The 21165-nt window shown below is 47.0% G+C and overlaps 1 protein-coding gene and 1 long non-coding RNA gene across 2 annotated transcripts; both read right to left on the reverse strand.

The window, feature by feature from the left end:
* Positions 1 to 1196: 1196 nt before the first annotated feature.
* Positions 1197 to 8256, reverse strand: LOC129394208 (nuclear pore complex-interacting protein family member B9-like). Its single transcript, XM_063597431.1, has 4 exons — positions 7853 to 8256; positions 3719 to 3779; positions 3574 to 3609; positions 1197 to 2223 (listed from the first exon to the last, which is right to left on the reverse strand). The coding sequence occupies exons 1-4, from the start codon at positions 8224 to 8226 to the stop codon at positions 1633 to 1635; spliced, it is 1062 nt and encodes a 353-aa protein (XP_063453501.1). The 5' UTR covers positions 8227 to 8256; the 3' UTR covers positions 1197 to 1632.
* A 3549-nt stretch (positions 8257 to 11805) lies between these two features.
* Positions 11806 to 18240, reverse strand: LOC134729278 (uncharacterized). The gene is made up of 2 exons (XR_010110217.1): positions 16181 to 18240; positions 11806 to 15784 (listed from the first exon to the last, which is right to left on the reverse strand). It is a non-coding gene; the product is annotated as an uncharacterized LOC134729278 (long non-coding RNA).
* Positions 18241 to 21165: the final 2925 nt, after the last annotated feature.

The raw sequence follows: 21165 nt of genomic DNA on the forward strand, positions 1-21165 counted from the left end.
GTTCGAGACCAGCCTAGGCAACATAGTGAGACCCCCATATCCACAAAAAATTTAAAAAAGGAGTTTGTGTTCCTGTAGTAGCATACTTGGGAGGTTGAGGTGGCAGTATCACTTGAGCCCGGGAGTTCAAGGCTAAAGTGAGCTGATTGAGCCATTGCACTCCAGCCTGAGCGACAGAGAGATACGCTGTCTCAAAGGAAATACAAATTAAAAAACCAGCCGGGCATGCTGGCGTGTGCCTGTAGTCTCAGCTACTTGGGACACTGAAGTAGGAGGATCGCTTGAGCCCAGGAGTTCAAGGCTGCCGTGAACTATGATTGTGCCTCTGCAGTCCAGCCTGGGCGACAGAGAAAGACCCTGTCTCTTAAAAAAAAACAAAAAAAACTTAGATAAGAGGATGCTGTGCCTCCCTGGGGGTCTTCAGTCACCCATGGTCCTGGCAAGAGAGGAGGGCCAGGAGAGAGCTTCACCCACCTGCTGTCCTGCCCATGTGACATCCGCAGGTGCTGCCATGGCCACGACTGTTGTTACACTCGAGCTGAGGAGGCCGGCTGCAGCCCCAAGACAGAGCGCTACTCCTGGCAGTGCGTCAATCAGAGCGTCCTGTGCGGTGAGTCCCCAGCACCACTATGCCATCCACCCCGAGTATCCCCTGGGCATCCTGGCATAGCCAGATGACTTCCGTGCGCCTGTTGCAATAACCACTGCTTCCAACTCTCTATAGAACACCCCTTGGGTATATCTAATGTAAGTGATATTTATTTTATTTATTTTTTGAGTCAGAGTCTTGCTCTGTCACCCAGGCTAGAGTGTGCTGATGTGATCTTGGCTCACTACAACCTCTGCCTCCTGGGTTCAAGCGATTCTCATGCCTCAGCCTCCCAAGTGGCTGGGACTACAGGCATGCACCATCACGCCCAGCTAATTTTTGTATGTTTTTCAGTAGAGGTGGGGTTTCACCAAGTTGGCCGGGCTGGTCTCAAACTCCCCACCTCAAGTGCTCTGCCCGCCTTGGCCTCCCAAAGTGCTGGGATTACAGGCATGAGTCGTGGTGTCTGGCCCTAATGTGAGTGATCTTTAACAATGAGGACTTGAAAAAGAAAACCCTGAAGAAACCTACTTCTTTGATGTCTGGACGACAAGGAAGAAGATAGAAATGGCATCAGATAATAAACAGTGTAAATGTTTATCAGAAAGAGGCTGGTGGTCGGGACCAGTAGGAGGATGGCTTGAGTCCAGGAGTGCATCTCTACAAAAAAGTTAAAGGATTTTTTAACATTGGCCAGGCGTGGTGGCACACATCTGTGATCCCAGCTACTTGGGAGGCTGAGGCTGCTTGAAGCCCAGGAGGTTGAGGCTGCAGTGAGCTGTGATCGAGCCACTGCACTCCTGCCTGGGTGACAGAGCAAAACCCAGTCTCAAAAAAAAAATAATAATAATCATATTTTACATAACCAAACACTTCTAAAGATTAAAAAAAAAAACCCTACAATTAATTAAAAACCTCAGGTCCCTCAGGCAATCATACCAGATATTGAAACAAAGCAATAACATAAGGACTGCAGTATTTATTTTATTTTTATATTATTTATTTATTCTTTGTTAGTTTGTTTTTGGAGTGTGGGTTTTGTTTTATTTTTTGATTTTTTTCTTTTTTTCGACCCACGGATTTATTCTTATTGCCCAGGCTTGAGTGCAATGGCGTGTTCTCAGCTTACTCAACCTCCGCCTCTTGGGGTTCAGTGATTGTTCCACCTCATCCACCCTCCACCTCTTGGGTTTGGGTGGTTTTTCCGCCTCGGCCTCCTGAGTAGCTAAGGGAGGAGTCTTGAGATTATCATCCACTGAGGCTGGAAGAGGAGAGGGTGGAAGAGGGATAAGGAGACACTCGTTCAGATTATCATCCACTGAGGGTGGAAGAGGAGAGGGTGGAAGAGGGATAAGGAGACACTCGTTCAGATTATCATCCACTGAGGGTGGAAGAGGAGAGGGTGGAAGAGGAGCAAGAGGACACTCCTTGATATTATCATCCACTGAGGGTGGAAGGGGACGAAGGAGACATTCGGGAGGTGTCTTGAGGCTCAGGGAGTTATCCGTTATAGAACGTTGTTGAGTTGGAGGAGGTGGCTGGTGGCCCATCCTGTTTTTTAAAGTTTCAGCTGTGAGGTAGGGCCAGTAGGGCAATCCTGAAGAATGACGATGCTCCGCTGCCGCCATTCTGACCTGTAGGGCCGAAGAAGGGAATGTTTTCACACATATTCATTTGATGGACAAAATTACCGCCACCAACAGGGTCTGCACCTTCTGTTGCTGGTGATAGATTTTTGCACCTTTCCATCCTCCAGGTTTCAAAATAGCAGTATCAGTGTCATAATATCACCCTTCCACTGAGTACTGCCGACAGCTGGGGAGTAAAGAAAAGTCATTGGGACACACTGTTGTCTCCACATGCCACTGTGTCTGTCTGCAAACGTAGGCAGGCTGGGGTCCTGCCCCAGGGAAGACAGAGTCATAACAGAGTAATAAAGAAGCATGTTTGAGACACAGGAGTGTCTATGTCCATCCTCATTCCTCCCTCACAGCCATCACCAGAGCATGTTTCTTGCACCAGGTCAACAGACAGTAAGAGAGTCATGAAAAGCCCATTGTCCACACATGTTGCAGCTTCCTTTTGGAGAATGTTTTCCAGGCCTTTTATGTTCTGTCTCTGATTCTCAGAACTCTGCAAGGTCAGTGTGACCACCCTGCTCCAAATCTAAGAAAACAGAGGTTTCCAGAGGAAGGAGAAATTGTGCCCAGGGTCACACAGCTTGCAAGAGGCAGAGTGGAAGTTGATTCCAGCTCTGCCTGCAGGACCCTCTCACTTCCCCTCTGTTTCCCTTCTTGACAAAGGATCTTCTTCACTCTGGAGGTGCCACCCATGAGAACAAAGAGCTCTGGAGAGATGTGGATTCCTGAAGAGCTGCAGGGGAACTGGGAGAGGGTTTTCTGACAGAACAATCTTACCTCAAGAAGTCAGTTAGGCATGGCTGTAATATTTCTTTTCACTCCCAGGTAATACCAAATTGTAAGTGCACTAGGACATAAAGAATACTTTTGTCCATGGAAAAATGAGGTGGGAATTCTAAACAAAGCAAGTTTTAAAACTGTGTTTCACTTCAAGTGTACAAGTCCCGTCACGTGTAATCATAGGACTCGGCAGCTTTTGAAGGTACAGAGGCCACACAAGAACCAGCTTAGCTGAGCATCATTTAAGGCCTTCATTTGGAATTGTCCCTGTGGGTAATAAGTTACATTCACTCTTCACTAATTTACAGTCAGGGCCCATTTGCTATTACAAATATGGAACCTCTGACACTTTGAATATTAGATCAGGGGCCCCACTGGGTGGGGATGAAGGTGTTTTTGCACAACATGGTTACCAACAGGGATGGGACTGTGATGCTTGTAGGCAGCCTTTCTCTCTGCCATCTCCCTCTGCAGGGCTTGAGCACAGAGCTGTAGGGAGAAAAATGTATCCATGTCCTGACCTGGCAGACTATGTTCAAAAGCAAGGAAAACAAACAAACTTACCCAGTTGCAAAGAGGCTTTCTTGCAGAAGGGGGGATCTGAAAAAGCCAACACATGAGAAATTGAATGTTGAGAGAGTCTAAGAGCCGTGGCATCATCTGCATCAGCACTGAACTATCCTGCAACTGCGGGGAGGAAGCTCCTTACTTTGCATTTGTGGTAGTCCTCTGCCCGCCGCCGCAACTCTTGCGCACGTTGAAACATTTTCCTATGGATTACAATCACTTTCATCAGATAAAGCACCACTTTCAGGATGATTTTAAATAATCTGCCATGTTTCTGTTATCCTCACAACTGTACCCTTACACAATCTATCTCTACCTAGAAAATGTATTTCAGATGGCTATAAGAGTACAGTCTGAGCCGGTCGCGGTGGCTGACGCCTGTAGTCCCAGCACTCTGGGAGGGCGAGGTGGATGGATCACGAGGTCAGGAGATTGAGACCATCCTGGCTAATACGGTGAAACCCCGTCTCTACTAAAAATACCAAAGATTAGCCGGGCGTGGTGGCAGGCACCTGTAATCCCAGCTACTCGGGAGGCTGAGGCAGGGGAATCACTTGAACCTGGGAGGCGGAGGTTGCAGTGAGCCAAGGTCACGTCATTGCACTCCAGCCTGGGTGACACAGCCAGACTCCATCTCAGAAAAACAAAAACAAAAAAACTGTACGGTCTGATCCAAACTGTTGCTATATTGATTCCTCCTCTTGCTTACTGCCTGCTGACTTCTGAGATGATAGTTTCCTTCCCCATTCTCAGTATATCCCTAATTCATCCTTCATTGAGCATCTTTTATGATAAAGCTGTATTCTCTTTGTATTAATATCCTTACCGTGTTTCACAGGGCAGAAACAGCTGGGCTTATAAACAGGCATAGTCCTTTTGAAGGATGTGGTTGATCCTACAACAACACACTTTCCTAAGGATGACAACAACTCACCCCACCCCTAGAATGGCTGGTATGAACCGAGTTTCCACACAGTCTAGCTGGCAATGGGGTCAGGAGATGTTTTGCTGCTTCACATCTTTTGGTCACTGGTAAATATTAAGGTACTTTGTTTTCTGTTTTGTGAACTCTCTCTCTCTCTCACGATATATCTTCTGACCATTTGTTTCTGTTTATGCATTTACTGGGTCTAAACACTGTACAAAGGTTAAAAACAACACTCCAATGGGTGTTTCCCAGGAGGGTGGGGTTCAGTTTCTGAACTCACTTGTAGGTGTGTATTTCTTTCATATCCAATTTCCCATTTTCCTCTGCCTCTGATACCTGCCTCTCCTTTTCTGCATGCTCACATTCTTTCATGCTTAGTTTCCTCAGATTAGAAGGGAGAGAAATGCACACACATGATCCACCAGCCCGTGTGGGATTCCCTCTGCCCTTCTGGCATCTGAAGGCTGTGATTCAAAGATCCCCCCTGCAACCTTTCCACAAATGAACCAACTGATTCTCACAACCAAAGGGAGAATGGACACCTCCCATTGAGGGACAAAAAAAAGTCACACTCTGGCCTGCTGGCAAGTCACCTGTCATTTCCAGCTCATCTTCATAGTTCCATAGTTAGTCCTATTCTTTAGTAAATATAAAGACTATTAAAAGCTTCTATGAGGTGCACTATGTGTGTCTCTGGGGTCAGTCTTGTGCTTGACACAGCGAAAGCTCATTTTAGTTCAGTGTGAAAAACCAGACCTCACCAATTCATCACAACTAACTCCATCGGAAGCAGAGGATTGCTCCTCATCTGACTCCTCCTGTGTGGGACCTGATTCTCAGTCAGAGGCTGATGCCGGAACTGAGACCATCAGCCATAGAGAGATCCTTCCAGAATATGGTGTCATTAACCCCGCAGTTCACTACTGCACTTTGCCATGATTCAGGACTGGAACTCTTGTCATCGACTTTAAAGATCCTGGTTGAGAGAAAAGGCAATCTGAATGCTGGGCGCATCTATTGAATTAGAAATGGTCGGAATGGCTCTTAAGTCAGGGTGTTATGTCCTGAAAATAGGTGACAATGGCAAACCATCTACCCTGGTGTTGACTGACTTTAACAAGGTTCAGTTCACAGAGATTGAGGGCAGAAAAAGGAAATGGCCTAAAAAGGGTAAGTTTGCTGTGTTGCCCTCACACCACTTGATTCATGGTCCTGATCCTAAGGATCTCACCTGATACTTGGTTTTATAGGAAGGATGTGTAAAATTCCCAGAATGCTAGGAAACAGGGACAAAAACACTTCAAAGAGAAAGTTAATGAACTTGTTTCTGACCACAGGGCATCCTTCAGCACATGCTGTCTGGAGTGGCCTCCAACAAGGAGTGTGTGGTGAGGTGCTGAGAATGCAATGGGAGCAGGGTCCTGTCCCCACGCTAAAGAAGCTCACAGTTTAATGCAAATGAGAAGCCAGTGAGGACATCACTACTCCTGCTGTGCACTTGGGAACTAGAAACACAAAACCTGACTCTGGAGGGAAGCTAAGGAAGCATTCTACTCTTGAGTTGACATAAGTGCATCTGAAGCTTCTGATCTCCGATGAGAACAATGGGGGACACCAAACAGAATATAAAACTCATGATTGAATACATCAAATTGCTAACATGGCAGTAAACAGACATGAGGTGAAGATGGAGAAGAAGGAAACCCAGGACGAAAGTCAGCCTCGCATTTGGAACCCATTTCCCTGAGTTTCATTGCTGAATTCCAGAAGGAACTACTGAGATGCAAAGAAGCACAGCAGCTTTTGCACACATGCATGGGATTAGATGGAAAACAAGTGGATTGAGGGTCTGCCAATGAAAGCGACCCATACTGAAGTCCACTGGCTCTGGTTGAGACCCAGAAGAGTCATGCATCAGAATAAAGGTGGACAGAAAATACCCTGGCCTTTGTAGGGACTGAGCCTGCACCGACGACCTCAGTTGCCGCCTGTATGGAGGACCCCTGACCATCCCCCAGAAGTAGACTCCCATCTCTTCTGCAGCAAGATAACATGCTACTAGGCCTCAATTCATTGCTAAATATTTTTTAACAACTATCTCACATTTAACAAAAAAAGATCAGTCATATGGCAGCAAAATACAATGTAATATGACCAAAACATGAAAGACTGTGAAAATGAATCTGGAGGTGACCCAAGCATTGAATTCAACAATCCAGGCTGGGTGCGGTGGCTCACACTGGGAGGCTGAGGTAGGCAGATCACCTGAGGTCAGGAGTTCAAGACTAGCCTGGCCAACATGGTGAACCCCTGTCTCTACTAAAAATACAAAAATCGGGCCGGGCACGGTGGCTCACGCCTGTAATCCCAGCACATTGGGAGGCCGAGGTGTGTGGATCATGATATCAGGAGTTCTAGACCAGCTTGGCCAATATGGTGAAACCCCGCCTCTACTAAAAATACAAAAATTATCCGGGCATGGTGGCATATGCCTGTAGTCCCAGCTACTCAAGAGGCTGAGGGATAAGAATCGCTTGAACCTGGGAGGTGGAGGTTGCAGTGAGCCAAGATCATGCCACTGCACTCTAGCCTGGGTGACAGAGTGAGACTCTGTCTCAAAAAAAAAAAAAAAAAAAAAAATTGGCCAAATGTGCTGGCACACACCTGTAATCCAAGCTACTCCGGAAGCTGAGGCAGAATTGCTTCAAACTGGGAGGCAGAGGTTGCAGTGAGCCAAGATTGCACCATAGCACTCCAGCCTGGGCGACAGAGCGAGACTCTATCTCAAAATTAAAAAAAAAAAAAAAAAAAAGGCTGGCTGTGGTGGCTCACGCCTCTAATCCCAGCACTTTGGGAGGCTGAGGCAGGTGGATTACCTGAGGTCAGAAGTTCGAGACCAGCCTGGACAACATGGTGAAACCCCATCTCTAGTAAAAATACAAAAATTAGCTGGGCGTGGTGGTGGGCACCTGTAATCCCAGCTACTTGGGAGGCTGAGGCAGGAGAATTGCTTGAACCCAAAAGGCAGTGATCTGAGATTGTGCCATTGCACTACAGCCTGGGCAACAACAGCAAAGCTCCATCTCAGGAAAAAAAAAAAAAGACAGAGAAAGGAAAACCAATGCCAGTACTAGCAACTCCTCTTCCCCCGAAGAAATGACAAACAAGAATGTAGGAAGGGAAAGGAATTATACAGCTTAAACTAATGAAGCAGAAAGGACAAACTCAATTTTGAACCCACTGAATGTGCCACAAATATTGTAGAAAATATTCTCAAGGACTTTACAGTTGTCTACTTTGATTGGCACATGGTTCATACAACAGTATTTGTGTCAAGGCACATCTTACTGTTTTCTGGCGGTCTTCCTCTTTCCATTGATTTTGTCATGATGGTTGATTTTCGTTGTCACCTTCCCCTTATGGATTTTCGCTCTAAATTTTCTTTCCACATGTCTCCATGGAGTAATGACGTCTTTCAGGCCAATTTTATTTCCTGGAAAGGAAGAAACTCTTTTCTTTGTGTGCATACAAATGGACCTCAGCCCTTGGTGAGAGTGAGGAGAAGAGAAGGTGAGAAACCTGAGGGCAAGAAGCTGTTCTTTCCCTTTCCAGAGCAAACTCATTTCCACACTATGGGGACTCCAACAGAGCCATACCTTCCTGTCTACGTCGGTTGGACCTCCAGGCTCTCTGCTGTACATCCGTGGATCCATCATGTCCATTTCGAGACCAGAAGATAGTCTTCAGGAAAGACACCTAGGAAATAATAATATAAGAATGACGGCTGGGCACGGTGGCTCATGCGTATAATCCTAGTACTTTGGGAGGCCAAGGCAGGTGGATCACGGGGTCAGGAGTTCAAGACCAGCCTGGCCAAGATGGTGAAACCCCGTCTCTACTAAAAATACAAAAATTAGCTGGGCATGGCAGCGGGCACCCGTAATCCGAGCTACTCGGGAGGCTGAGGCAGAGAACCGTTTGAAGCTGGGAGGCGGAGGTTGCAGTGAGCCGAGATCACACCACTGCACTCCAGCCTGAGCGACAGAATGAGACTCTGTCACACACACACACACACACACACACAAGAATGACATGAGGCTGGCACGGTGGCTCACTCCTGTAATCCCAGCACTTTGGGAGGCCGAGGCAGGCGGATCACCTGAGGTCGGGAGTTTGAGACCAGCCTCACCAACATGGAGAAATGCTGTCTCTGCTAAAAATACAAAATTAGCCAGGCATGGTGGTGCATGCCTGTAATCCCAGCTATTCGGGAGGCTGAGGCAGGAGAATCACTTGAATCCAGCAGGAAAAGGTTGTGGTGAGCTGAGATTGTGCCATTGCACTCCAACCTGGGCAACAAAATTGAAACTCTGTCTCAAAAAAAAAAAAAAAAAAAAAAGGCCAGGTGCAGTAGCTCACGCCTGTAATCCCAGCACTTTGGGAGGCTGAGGCGGGTGAATCACAAGGTCAAGAGATGGAGACCATCCCGGGCAACATGGTGAAACCACATCTCTACTAAAAATACAAAAATTAGCTGAGCATGGTGATGCACGCCTGTAGTCCCAGCTTCTTGTGAGGCTGAGGCAGGAGAACTGCTTGAACCCAGGAGGCAGAGGTTGCAGTGAGCCAAGATCCCACCACTGCACTCCAGCCTGGTGACAGAGTGAGACTCCATCTCAAAAAAAAAAAAAAAAAAAAAAAATGACGTGAATATACTTCACACAACTGAACTGTACACTTCAACATGGTTAGATGGTTATTATCATCTTATAAGTATTTTACCACAGGTTAACATGTTTCACAACTTGAAAAGGAAGTAATTACCTTCAGCTCTCTGAGTTCTAGAATTTGTAACATTTCACCCCCTGCTCCTTCCTGATCTGCACTGGAGCATCTTCCTTCTGTCCCTGCTCTACTCAGAGTTCACTTTCCCTTCCCTCACATCAGCTTCATTGAGGCTGGTTTGAACTTAACGCAAAACATTCTCACTAATGACTGAATTCCCACCAAGATTTCCATATTATCACAGTATGCTTTTAATCTTCTAAGATATTAAATATTTGTTCTCATCATAGCGAAAATGCAATGCAAATCCCATCTCAGATGTGGGTCAGATACCTATGAATCTCCTGAGGTAGTCATTGAAATGACTTTTTTCTTGAGATGGAGTGTCACTCTCAACCATGCTGAAGTGCAGTGGCGCTACCTTGGCTCACGGCAACCTCCACCTCCCAGATTCAAGCGATTCTTGTGTCTCGGCCTCCCAAGTAGCTGGGATTACAGGTGCCTGCTACCATGCCTGGCTAATTTTTGTCTTTTCAGTAGAGATGGGGTTTCACCATGTTGGCCCATCTGGTCTTGAACTCCTGACCTCAAGTGATCCACCTGCCTCAGCCTCCCAAAGTGCTGGGATTACAGGCATGAGCCACCACACCTGGCCTGAAATAATATCTTTCAAATTCTTTGTAGAATTTGTTTTTTCCTGATTTCTGCACATAGGATCAAAAAAAAAATCATGTACTAGGATTTCAAGAGAAGCAATGGGCAATCTAAAAAGATGAAAAGAGCAACCACGTCAATCCCACAGCTACTGCTAGATTTCATAGGAAAGGTAGCTGGCCCAGTTTGGAGCTAGGAGAAATGTTAAACACATGAAGAAATGACAAGCAAAGAAATGCCATCACGCATGAATGCTTCATGGCACCCATGATGTCCCTGCTTAGGAGGTAATGGTATAGATGACTAGATGACAAGGACAAAGATGAGAGGTGCGAAGACGTCCAAGTCCAACAGCTCAACTGAACTTTCCTAAATGGAACTGTTAAAAAGTGGTAAATTTAACAACTTCCCCTGGCTCACGTGGTGGCTCACGCTTGTAATCCCAGCACTTTGGGAGGCTGAGGCGGGTGGATCATTTGAGGTTGGGTTTTGAGACTAGCCTGGCCAACATGGTAAAACCCTGACTCTACTAAAAATACAAAAATTAGCTGGGCATGGTGGTGGGCACCTGTAATCCCAGCTACTTGAGAGGCTGAGGCAGGGGAATCGCTTGAAGCCAGGAGGTGGAGGTTGCAGTGAGCCGAGATCACACCATTATACTCCAGCCTGGGCAACAGAGGGAGACTCGTCTCGGGGGTCAGAAAAGAAAAAAAAAAAAAAAAAAAAGCTTCCTCCAATTTATACCGAAAATTCTCTGTTCAGGACTAAGTGGCATAGAGAATGTTAAATGTGCCTAGATATCTTCATAACTCATATATTTTCTGTTTTCTACATATCTTGAAAGGCAGTGCCAAATGACGTGTAATTATCTAGGTGGTTAAACTGAAACATACTTCCTCTTCCCTTGAATATAAAAAAGCATTGTGGTATTAGTACTTTTATCTTGGATCATTGTTCAGAAGGAGGTTCAGCCCCCAGACGACCACATTTTTACTGTCATGAATGGCAAGACAAAATGTAGAGCTCAACTTACCCAAAGGAAAAAAGGCTCAAAAGACAAATTATGGCACAACTTAGCAGCCAAATTCTTACCAAGTACAGACTTTTGACATACTGATCTCTCTCCAGTTGCAAGTGGGAACATGCACTTTGAATGATGTCATTCAAAATTACCCTGCCCAGACACACTTTTCATTGATTCTCTTGGAGGGCAGTTCTAAGAGATTCTCTGGGGCTTTCTCTGCATCATGAGACGCAGTGCAGTTCTGCCCTTCACCTTCCGGCAGTTTGTCACCTCGTCCCTATGACCTCAGAGGAACTTTGTCTCAGGCCAATTGTTTGTTCCTTGGCCTCTTTCATTTCCCCTAAAAATCATTTGCTGCCCCTCTAAATGGCCTACATCTCCATCTATCTCCCTCTCCCCTCAGAAGAGGGTGCTCTTTAAGCATCAACCATCTGGCCCTTCTAGCAGTCTCATTTTTCAGCTGATTCCCATGTTTATGCCTGTTCTAGGTTTTTCTTCTCCTGTTAAGCTGTCTGTTGTCAGCTCATTTCTGCAGTGAATCTTCAGAGAGGAGATTGGAAGCTTTCCTTCCACCCATACGATAGAACTATAAAGCAGAAGAGTTTAGAAAGAATTTCCTATTTAAGTGACGAAACCTCATACTCCATTTGTGATAAATAGCACAAAGGTTAAAAAAACTTATTTTTGACCAAAAGCTCTGTTGACATTCTATTAAACAAACACCGACCTATTTAATTTTCATAATGTAAATGGCAGACATTTTCATAATTCTTATGCTAATAAATCATTTCCCTGATTGTTTGGTAAAACCACATATTCATAATGAAGTCCAGAAATGTGAATTGTTTTATATAATTTATTCTTATTTGTGATTACAAGTATACCTCTACAGAAAGTTAGTATACTCACACAAAGGTAATTTGTGCAGAAGAGAATGGTAAATGTGTAAGGTCTCAGAAACCCAATAATGATAATTATCAAATTATCCAATTTCTGTGGAGATGGGGTTTTGCCATGTTGGCCAGGGTGGTCTCGAACTCCTCCACAAAAGTCAGTCTCACGATGACGATAGACAGCCAGAGTATTGATAACCTGGAATAATAATAGTTGAAATAATGAAAAGGTCAATGACACCGACAATATTTCACTCAGAAAGAATCATCCTTAGAAACCATCAACCTCCTCCAAAAGGTAACCACATCCCTCAGATATCACCGTGGGATTCCACTGCTACAAAAAAGAACAGAAGTTAGAAGTCTCATGTTTTTCAGATGGATGGTAGTGTTTTTAGGCATTGCAAATGTGGGGTGCTGTCTTTCTTGGTATAAAGCAGGGATATCCAATCTTTTGACTTCCCTGCCTATATTAAAAGAAGCAAAGTTGTCTTGAGCCACACATAACATACACTAACACTAACAATAGCTGATGATCTAAAAAAAAAACTCTTTTTTTTTTTTTTTTTGGAGACAGAGTTCCGCTCCACTCAGTCACCCAGGCTGGAGTGCAGTGGTGCAATCTCAGCTCACTGCAACCGCCAGCTCCTGGGCTCAAGCCATTCTCCTCCCTCAGCCTCCCGAGTAGCTGAGATTACAGGTCTCTGCCACCATGCCCGACTAATTTTTGTATTTTTAGTAGAGATGAGGTTTCACCATGTTGGCCAGTCTGGCCTTGAACTCCTGACAGGCGATCTGCCTGCCTCGGCCTCCCAAAGTGCTGGGATTAGAGGTGTGAGCCACCGTGCCCAGCCATTTGTTTTTGTTTTTGTTTTTGTTTTGGTGTTTTGTTTTTGAGATGGGGTCTCACTCTGTCACCCAGGCTGGAGTGCAGTGGCATGCTCTCGGCTCACTGCAACCTCTGCCTCTCAGGTTCAAGTGATTCTCCTGCCTCAGCCTCCTGAGTAGCTGGGAGTACAGGTGCCTGACAATGCACTCAGCAAATTTTTGTATTTTTTGTGGAGATGGGGTTTTGCCATGTTGGCCAGGGTGGTCTCGAACTCCTGACCTCAGGTAATCTGCCCGCCTCAGCCTCCCAAAGTGCTGGGATTACAGGCATGAGCCACTGTACCTGGCCAAAATCTCCTAATGTTTTAAGAAAGTTTACAAATTTGTGTTGAACTGCATTCAAAACTGTCCTGGGCCACATGCAGCCCGTCACTCATGGCTAAGATAAGCTAAGTATAAAGTAATTATCTTTTCTTTTTGTTTGGAGACAAAGTCTTGCTCTGTCACCCAGGCTAGATTGCAGTGGCATGATCTCAGCTCACTGCAACCTCCGCCTCCCGGGTTCAAGCGATTCTCCTGCCTCAGCTACTGAGTAACTGGGATTACAGGCGCCTGCCACCGCACTCGGCTAATTTTTGTATTTTTAGTACAAACAGGGTTTCACCATCTTGGCCAGGCTGGTCTCCAACTCCTGACCTCATGATCCACCTGCCTCGGCCTCCCAAAGTGCTGGGAATACAGGTGTGAGCCACTGCACCTGGCCAGTAGTTATCTTTTCTTTAAAGTTATTTACTTGTTTTTTAAATTGATGTATAACATTGGATGCATTTATTATATATCACATGGTAAAAGAATCCCTCTAAATAATACTTCTCTCTTGGATTATATGAATCTTTGTCATTTAAAGCTCAGCATAAGTAAAAAAAAAAAATACAACGAAGAGATTACTTCATTCACAAATAAGTATCAAATTTTAGTGCTTAAAAATTAACAAGGTGGGCCGGGCGTGGTGGCTCACGCCTGCAATCCCAGCACTTTGGGAAGCCGAGGTGGGTGAACCATGAGATCAGGAGATTGAGACCATCCTAGCTAACACGGTGAAACCCATCTCTACTAAAATTACAAAAAATTAGCAGGGCATGGTGGCACGCGCCTATAGTTCCAGCTACTTGGGAGGCTGAGGCAGAAGAATCACTTGAACCCGGGAGGCAGAGGTTGCAGTGAGCCGAGATCGCACCACTGCACTTCAGCCTGGGTGACAGAGCGAGACTCTGTCTCAAAAAAAAATTACCAAGGCGGAGATCATGAAAATGGCATGAATAGTGTGGGATTTCTCTAAGATTGTTGATATTAATTCCATTAGACTCTTATGTGAGTGAAGATGAAGACTTCCCCTGAGTAAGTTCAGACAGCTTGTGATAACATTTCTACATCGATTCCTCAGGATTTAACTATATATTCTTGAAAACATCTGAATTTTAAATGTTTCTTTCAAGATGGTGAATTAAACAGAGATAGCCCTTCATCAGGTTGAACTCAGCATATGCTGAGTCTGAAATGGAAATGATGGAGTTAGAGAACCATACAACAATGGTAATGATTTCAGAAACATGGTGTTGAGCAGAACAAAGCAGACACAAAAGAGTACCTATGGCATGGCATGCATCTGTATACGCGAAATTCCAGAATAAGCAAGCTAACCTATGATAAGAAAGAGACTGGCTGGGAAGAGTGAGAGTTCACTTTCTGGGGTGACATAATAGTGTAGATCTTGGCTGGGCACGGTGGTTCACGCCTGTAATCCCAACGCTTTGGGAGGCCGAGGCGGGCGGATCACCTGAGGTCGGGAGTTCAAAACCAGCCTGACCAACATGGAGAAACCCTATCTCTACTAAAAATACAAAATTAGCTGGGAGTGGTGGCACATGTCTGTAATCCCAGCCACTCGGGAGGCTGAGGCAGGAGAATCGCTCGAACCTGGGAAGCAGAGGTTGCGGTGAGCTGATATTGCCCCATTGCACTCCAGCCTGGGCAACAAGGGAGGAACTGTCTCAAAAAAATAAATGAATAAATAAAATAATGTAGATCTTGAAAGGGGGTTGGTTTATGCTGGTGTATGTACTTTCCAAAGTTAGTAAACTGACACTTAAGGTTATATATTTTGGCCAGGCGCGGTGGCTCACGCCTGTAATCCCAGCACTGGGAGGCCGAGGCAGGCAGATCACGAGGTCAAGAGATGGAGACCATCCTGGCGAACATGGTGAAACCCCATCTCTACTAAAAATACAAAAATTAGCCAGGCATTGTAATCTGAGCTACTCAGGAGGCTGAGGCAGGACAATTGCTTGAACCCCGGAAGCGGAGGTTGCAGTGAGCCGAGATCTTGCCACTGCACTCCAGCCTGGGCGACAGAGTGAGACTCTGTCTAAAAAAAAAAAAAAAAAGTCATCAAACCAGATGACACAAATCAAATGACATTTCACTTTGTTTTGGTCCATTTTGTTTGTTAGAGACAAGAGTGCAGCGGGGCCATCTCGGCTCACTGCAACGTCCAGCTCCTGGGCCCAAGCGATCCTCCCACCTCAGCCTCTCCAGTAACAGGGATAACAGGTACGCACCACCAGGCCCAACTAATCTTTTTTGGAATTTTTTGTAGAGATGGGGTTTCGCTATGATGCCCTGGCTACTCTTCAACTCCTGGACTCGAGTGATCTGCCCACCTCGGCCCCCTAAAGTGCTGGGATTACAGGCCTGAGCTGTGTAATTTCATGCCGCGTGACACAGCCCAGTAAAAAGGAAGAAACCCCGCGGGTCCAGCGTCTACTCACAGGGGTGGGATGATGGCTGATAAATCCCAGCAGGAGCCAAAAGAGGAGCCACCACCGCAGCCGCAGCCGCAGCCGCATGTCCTGGTCCTTTCAGGGCGCCCTGAGGCGGCCAGGACAGAGGTGGAGGTGGCTTAGGGCAGGGGGGAGGGAAGGGGACGGGGACCGGGGCCGGATCTGAGTTGGGGAGGGGGAGGGGAGGGGGAGGGGAAGGGGAGGGGAAGGGGGGAAGTAAGGGAAGGGAAAGGAGGAGAAGGGGGCTGTTGGGCACCTGGAGGAGGTGGAGGAGGAGGACGAGGAGAAGAAGAAAGGGGTCTGGGAAAGGATCCGGTTCAAATTAAGTTCTCAAGCGCTGGTGGAAGGTTTAGCTACAGGTCACGGAGAAGATCAGGGAAGCAACAGGACACGCGGGGCAAGGGAGCGTGAGGCTTAGGAGCAATTAGAGGGAGACAAAAAGGTTCTGCTATCCACCAAACCTTCTTCGGTCTGGGCCCTCCCTTGGCAACCCTGGGGCTTTATACTCCCTCTCCACCAATCCCTGATGACCCCGGTGGTGCCTCACAATGGACAACGCCAAGTAGCGCCCGCATCATTCCAATGACCCCTCCCCCATCTCAGTCTCCCACACTCCTCGCAAGGACAGGTCCTCTCTGGAACCTTCACAAACCTGATTTCTGGTCCTCCCCAACCAGCTCCCTGTCCCTGCTTCTGGGCGCTCCTTCCTTCCTGAGCTCCCAGGGTTCCTCAAGGTCACTTTTGGCGACAAAACATAAAAAACAAATGATGGCAGGATGGCAGGAAGAACCTCATACCCAAGCAGGGTGCCAGGTTTTACAGCCTCCACTCAGCCATTCATATCCTAAGCAACAAAACATCAGCAGGATGCGGAAGGTCCCGATAGTAAACCATCTCCATCACATCCATGTAGCCATCCGTCCATCAACCTGTATCTCAGGAACAAATGTAGATACATTCATTTTAAGCATGCATGGTACATTTACAAAAATTAACCTGACTTATTTTGTTCCAGCAAATCTCAATATATTTGAGAGCAATCAAATCACACAGCATGTTTCTGGTCATATAACTGTGCTAGAAGTCAATGATTAAAAGCTAATTCAAAATTATTATTTGCTTGGAAATTCAAAGTGCCCTTAGAAGACATAAACATAAGAAAGAATCCAAAATGAAACAAGATTGCCTTTCAACTCAATGATAAGATCATAACATGGCAATAAAATGTCTCCCTCTGGCCTGGGAATTCCTCTTTGTGCCACAAGGTTGTGTGATCGCAAATCACCCCTAACCCACCTAGACATTTTAACATCCGAAACCGAGTGATGATGTCCTTATCTATATCATCTTACTGCCTGTGTGTGTGGACTTTAAATTCTGAACCCAAATGAGGGGGAGAAAACCAAGTTGACTTTCATGATTGACCTCTCAGGGATGTCCAAGGAATCTGTGCATTTCAAGAAACAAAGTTCATCAGCTTCTCTCCTAAGGTATTTGCCCACAATACCCAGAGGGCTTGGCAGCATCATGTGTGATGGGTGGGGAGCTCCAAGCAGGTGGGCAGGACCCAGGGGCCTGGTGACCAGGACAGACCCCCACTGTCCATCACCTTTCCTGGCCCTGTCCTCTGCTAAACTTCCCACAGGCCTTCTGCCCGATCACACAGAGTATGCCCAAACTCTCTCAGGCCTCTGGCAGCTGAAAACCACTGCTTTAAATCCCTTTACCATTTACTATGACATAAGGTTATTGTAAACAGGAAATATTCTATTGATGCCACAAATGGAAAGCCAATGCCTTTACCATAAATAGAAAAACAACCCTAAGAAGCAAGCAAAACAAAAACAAAAGAGGGGCTGGGTGTGGTGGCTCACGCCTGTCATCCCAGCACTTTGGGAGGCCGAGGTGGGCGGATCACAAGGTCAGGAGTTCCAGACCAGCCTGGCCAATATGGTGAAACCCTGTCTCTAATAAAACACAAAAATTAGCCGGGTGTGGTGGTGGGCACCTGTAGTCCCACCTACTTGGGAGACTGAGGCAGGAGAATAGTTTGAACCCGGGAGGCAGAGTCTGCAGTGAGCCGAGATTGCACCACTGCACTCCAGCCTAGGCGACAGAGCGAGACTCTGTCTCAAAAAGAGCAACAACTACAAACAAACAAAAAACAGGGTTAACAAAAGTATGGAATTCAATTCTTTTTATATGCTGCAGCCACGTTCTGGCCCTAGATTTGGCTGGGCATGGTGGCTCACGCCTGTAATCCCAGCACTTTGGGAGGCTGAGGCAGGCGGATCACGAGGTTAGGAGTTCGAGATCATCCTGGCCAACATGGTGAAACCCCGTCTCTACTAAAAATACAAAAATTAGCTGTGTGTGGTGGCAGGTGCCTGTAATTCCAGCTACTCAGGAAGCTGAGGCAGGAGAATTGCTTGAACCCGGGAGGCAGAGGTTGCAATGAGCCGAGATCACACCACTGCACTCCAACCTGGGTGACAGAGCAAAATTCCTTCTGAAAAGAAAAAAAAAAAGAAATATTAAGTAACTTGTCTGAGGCCACATAGTTACCAAGACGTGGGAGCTGGGACTTGAACCCAGGCAGTCTGGCTGGATTCATGCCTGCAGCCTCTGCACTCCTGCTACTTACTGTGTGAGAAGCGCCTGTTCTGTGGAAGGTTGTGGGCTGAGATCTTTCCATGAGTTCCACTCATTTACCCCCAAGGCTGTTCTTAAAGACGGGCATGATGGTTATGCCCATTTTACAGATGGGGCCCTGAGGCTCAAAAGGGCATGCCACTCACCCATTTCCACAAAGCTATAGTTAGTTAGCAGAGGGCAGAATTCGGCCGCCTCTCCCCTAGCTTGAAGGCTGTGATTGACACAGAGGTTTTTTTGTTGTCGTTGCTGTTGTTTGTTCCTTTTTCTTATTTTTGAGACAGGGTCTTGCTCTGTCATCCCAGCTGGAGTGCAGTGGTGCGATGTCAGCTCACTGCAAACTCTGCCTCCAAGATGCAAATGATTCTCGTGCCTCAGCCTCCCAAGTAGCTGGAATTACAGGTGTGCACTACCACGCCCAGCTGTTTTTTGTAGAGATGGGGTTAGTAGAGATTTGTTTTATAGAGACGGGGTTTCACCATGGTCTCTACTAAACCCTGTCTCTACTAAAAATACAAAAATTACCCAGGCGTGGTGGCACATGCCTGTAGTCCCAGCTACTCAAGAGGCTGAGGCAGGAGAATCACTTGAACCTGGGAGGTGGAGGTTGCAGTGACCCAAAATCATGCACTCTAGCCTGGGGTCTCGCTTTTGCCCAGGTTAGAGTGCAGTGGCACAATCATAGTGGCTCACTGCAGCCTCAAACTCCTGGGCTGAAGGGAATCCTCCCACCTCAGCCTCCCAAGTAGCTAGGACTATAGGCATGTGCCATCATGGCGAGTTAATTTTTTGTGTGTTTTTATTGTCTCGAGACAGAGTCTTGCTCTGTTGCTCAGGCTGGACTGCAATGGCATGATCTTGGCTCACCGCAACCTCCACCTCCTGGGTTCAAGCAGTTCTCCTACCTCAGCCTCCCGAGTAGCTGGGATTACAGGTGCGTGCCACCATGCCTGGCTAATTTTGTATTTTTAGTAGAGACAGGGTTTCGCCGTGTTGATCAGGCTGCTCTCGAACTCCTGACCTCGTGATCCACCTGCCTCGGCCTCTCAAAGTGTTGGGATTACAGGCATGAGCCACTGAGCCTGGCCTGGTGAGCTAATTTTTAAATTTGTTATAGAGACAAGAGTCTCTCTTATGTTGCCCAGGCTGGTCTCGACCCCCTGGCCTCAAGTGATCCTCCCACCTCAGCCTCCCAAAGTGCTGGGATTACAGATGGGTGTCACCGCACCTGGCCTCTGAGGAGGATTTCATTATAAACCTGCCCTGAAGGGAGGGAATCCAATTTTACGAGAGGGTGTAGCCTGGTGAGGCCTGGATGACCTCCGGAGGCAGGGGCTTGTGCCTGGGCTGAGGCCTAAGGGTCAATGGGCAGACATGAAGTTGCCCCAGGCAGAGGGTACAGTGTGGGCAAAGTCAGGAAGTGGCAGGGCTTGGATCACTCCAGGAAGAGAGAGGAGTCATGTGTCACAGAAGCTCGAGACCCAGAGAGTGAGGCAGGCAGGCAGGCAGGGACCAAGCTTGGGCACAGCCAGGAAGGCAGGACAGGGCATGGTGGGGCCAATGGAATCATTACCCAAGTCGGGGATTTTCAGGGAAACAGCTTAGATAAGGCCAGGCATACAGTAGCTCCCACCTGTAATCCCAGCATTTGGGGAGGCTGAGGTAGGAGGACTGCTTGAGCCTCGGAGTTCGAGACCAGCCTAGGCAACATAGTGAGACCCCCATATCCACAAAAAATTTAAAAAAGGAGTTTGTGTTCCTGTAGTAGCATACTTGGGAGGTTGAGGTGGCAGTATCACTTGAGCCCGGGAGTTCAAGGCTAAAGTGAGCTGATTGAGCCATTGCACTCCAGCCTGAGCGACAGAGAGATACGCTGTCTCAAAGGAAATACAAATTAAAAAACCAGCCGGGCATGCTGGCGTGTGCCTGTAGTCTCAGCTACTTGGGACACTGAAGTAGGAGGATCGCTTGAGCCCAGGAGTTCAAGGCTGCCGTGAACTATGATTGTGCCTCTGCAGTCCAGCCTGGGCGACAGAGAAAGACCCTGTCTCTTAAAAAAAAACAAAAAAAACTTAGATAAGAGGATGCTGTGCCTCCCTGGGGGTCTTCAGTCACCCATGGTCCTGGCAAGAGAGGAGGGCCAGGAGAGAGCTTCACCCACCTGCTGTCCTGCCCATGTGACATCCGCAGGTGCTGCCATGGCCACGACTGTTGTTACACTCGAGCTGAGGAGGCCGGCTGCAGCCCCAAGACAGAGCGCTACTCCTGGCAGTGCGTCAATCAGAGCGTCCTGTGCGGTGAGTCCCCAGCACCACTATGCCATCCACCCCGAGTATCCCCTGGGCATCCTGGCATAGCCAGATGACTTCCGTGCCCCTGTTGCAATAACCACTGCTTCCAACTCTCTATAGAACACCCCTTGGGTATATCTAATGTAAGTGATATTTATTTTATTTATTTTTTGAGTCAGAGTCTTGCTCTGTCACCCAGGCTAGAGTGTGCTGATGTGATCTTGGCTCACTACAACCTCTGCCTCCTGGGTTCAAGCGATTCTCATGCCTCAGCCTCCCAAGTGGCTGGGACTACAGGCATGCACCATCACGCCCAGCTAATTTTTGTATGTTTTTCAGTAGAGGTGGGGTTTCACCAAGTTGGCCGGGCTGGTCTCAAACTCCCCACCTCAAGTGCTCTGCCCGCCTTGGCCTCCCAAAGTGCTGGGATTACAGGCATGAGTCGTGGTGTCTGGCCCTAATGTGAGTGATCTTTAACAATGAGGACTTGAAAAAGAAAACCCTGAAGAAACCTACTTCTTTGATGTCTGGACGACAAGGAAGAAGATAGAAATGGCATCAGATAATAAACAGTGTAAATGTTTATCAGAAAGAGGCTGGTGGTCGGGACCAGTAGGAGGATGGCTTGAGTCCAGGAGTGCATCTCTACAAAAAAGTTAAAGGATTTTTTAACATTGGCCAGGCGTGGTGGCAC

Source organism: Pan paniscus, chromosome 18 (assembly GCF_029289425.2).
Source record: "Pan paniscus chromosome 18, NHGRI_mPanPan1-v2.0_pri, whole genome shotgun sequence".
Taxonomy (NCBI): domain Eukaryota; kingdom Metazoa; phylum Chordata; class Mammalia; order Primates; family Hominidae; genus Pan; species Pan paniscus.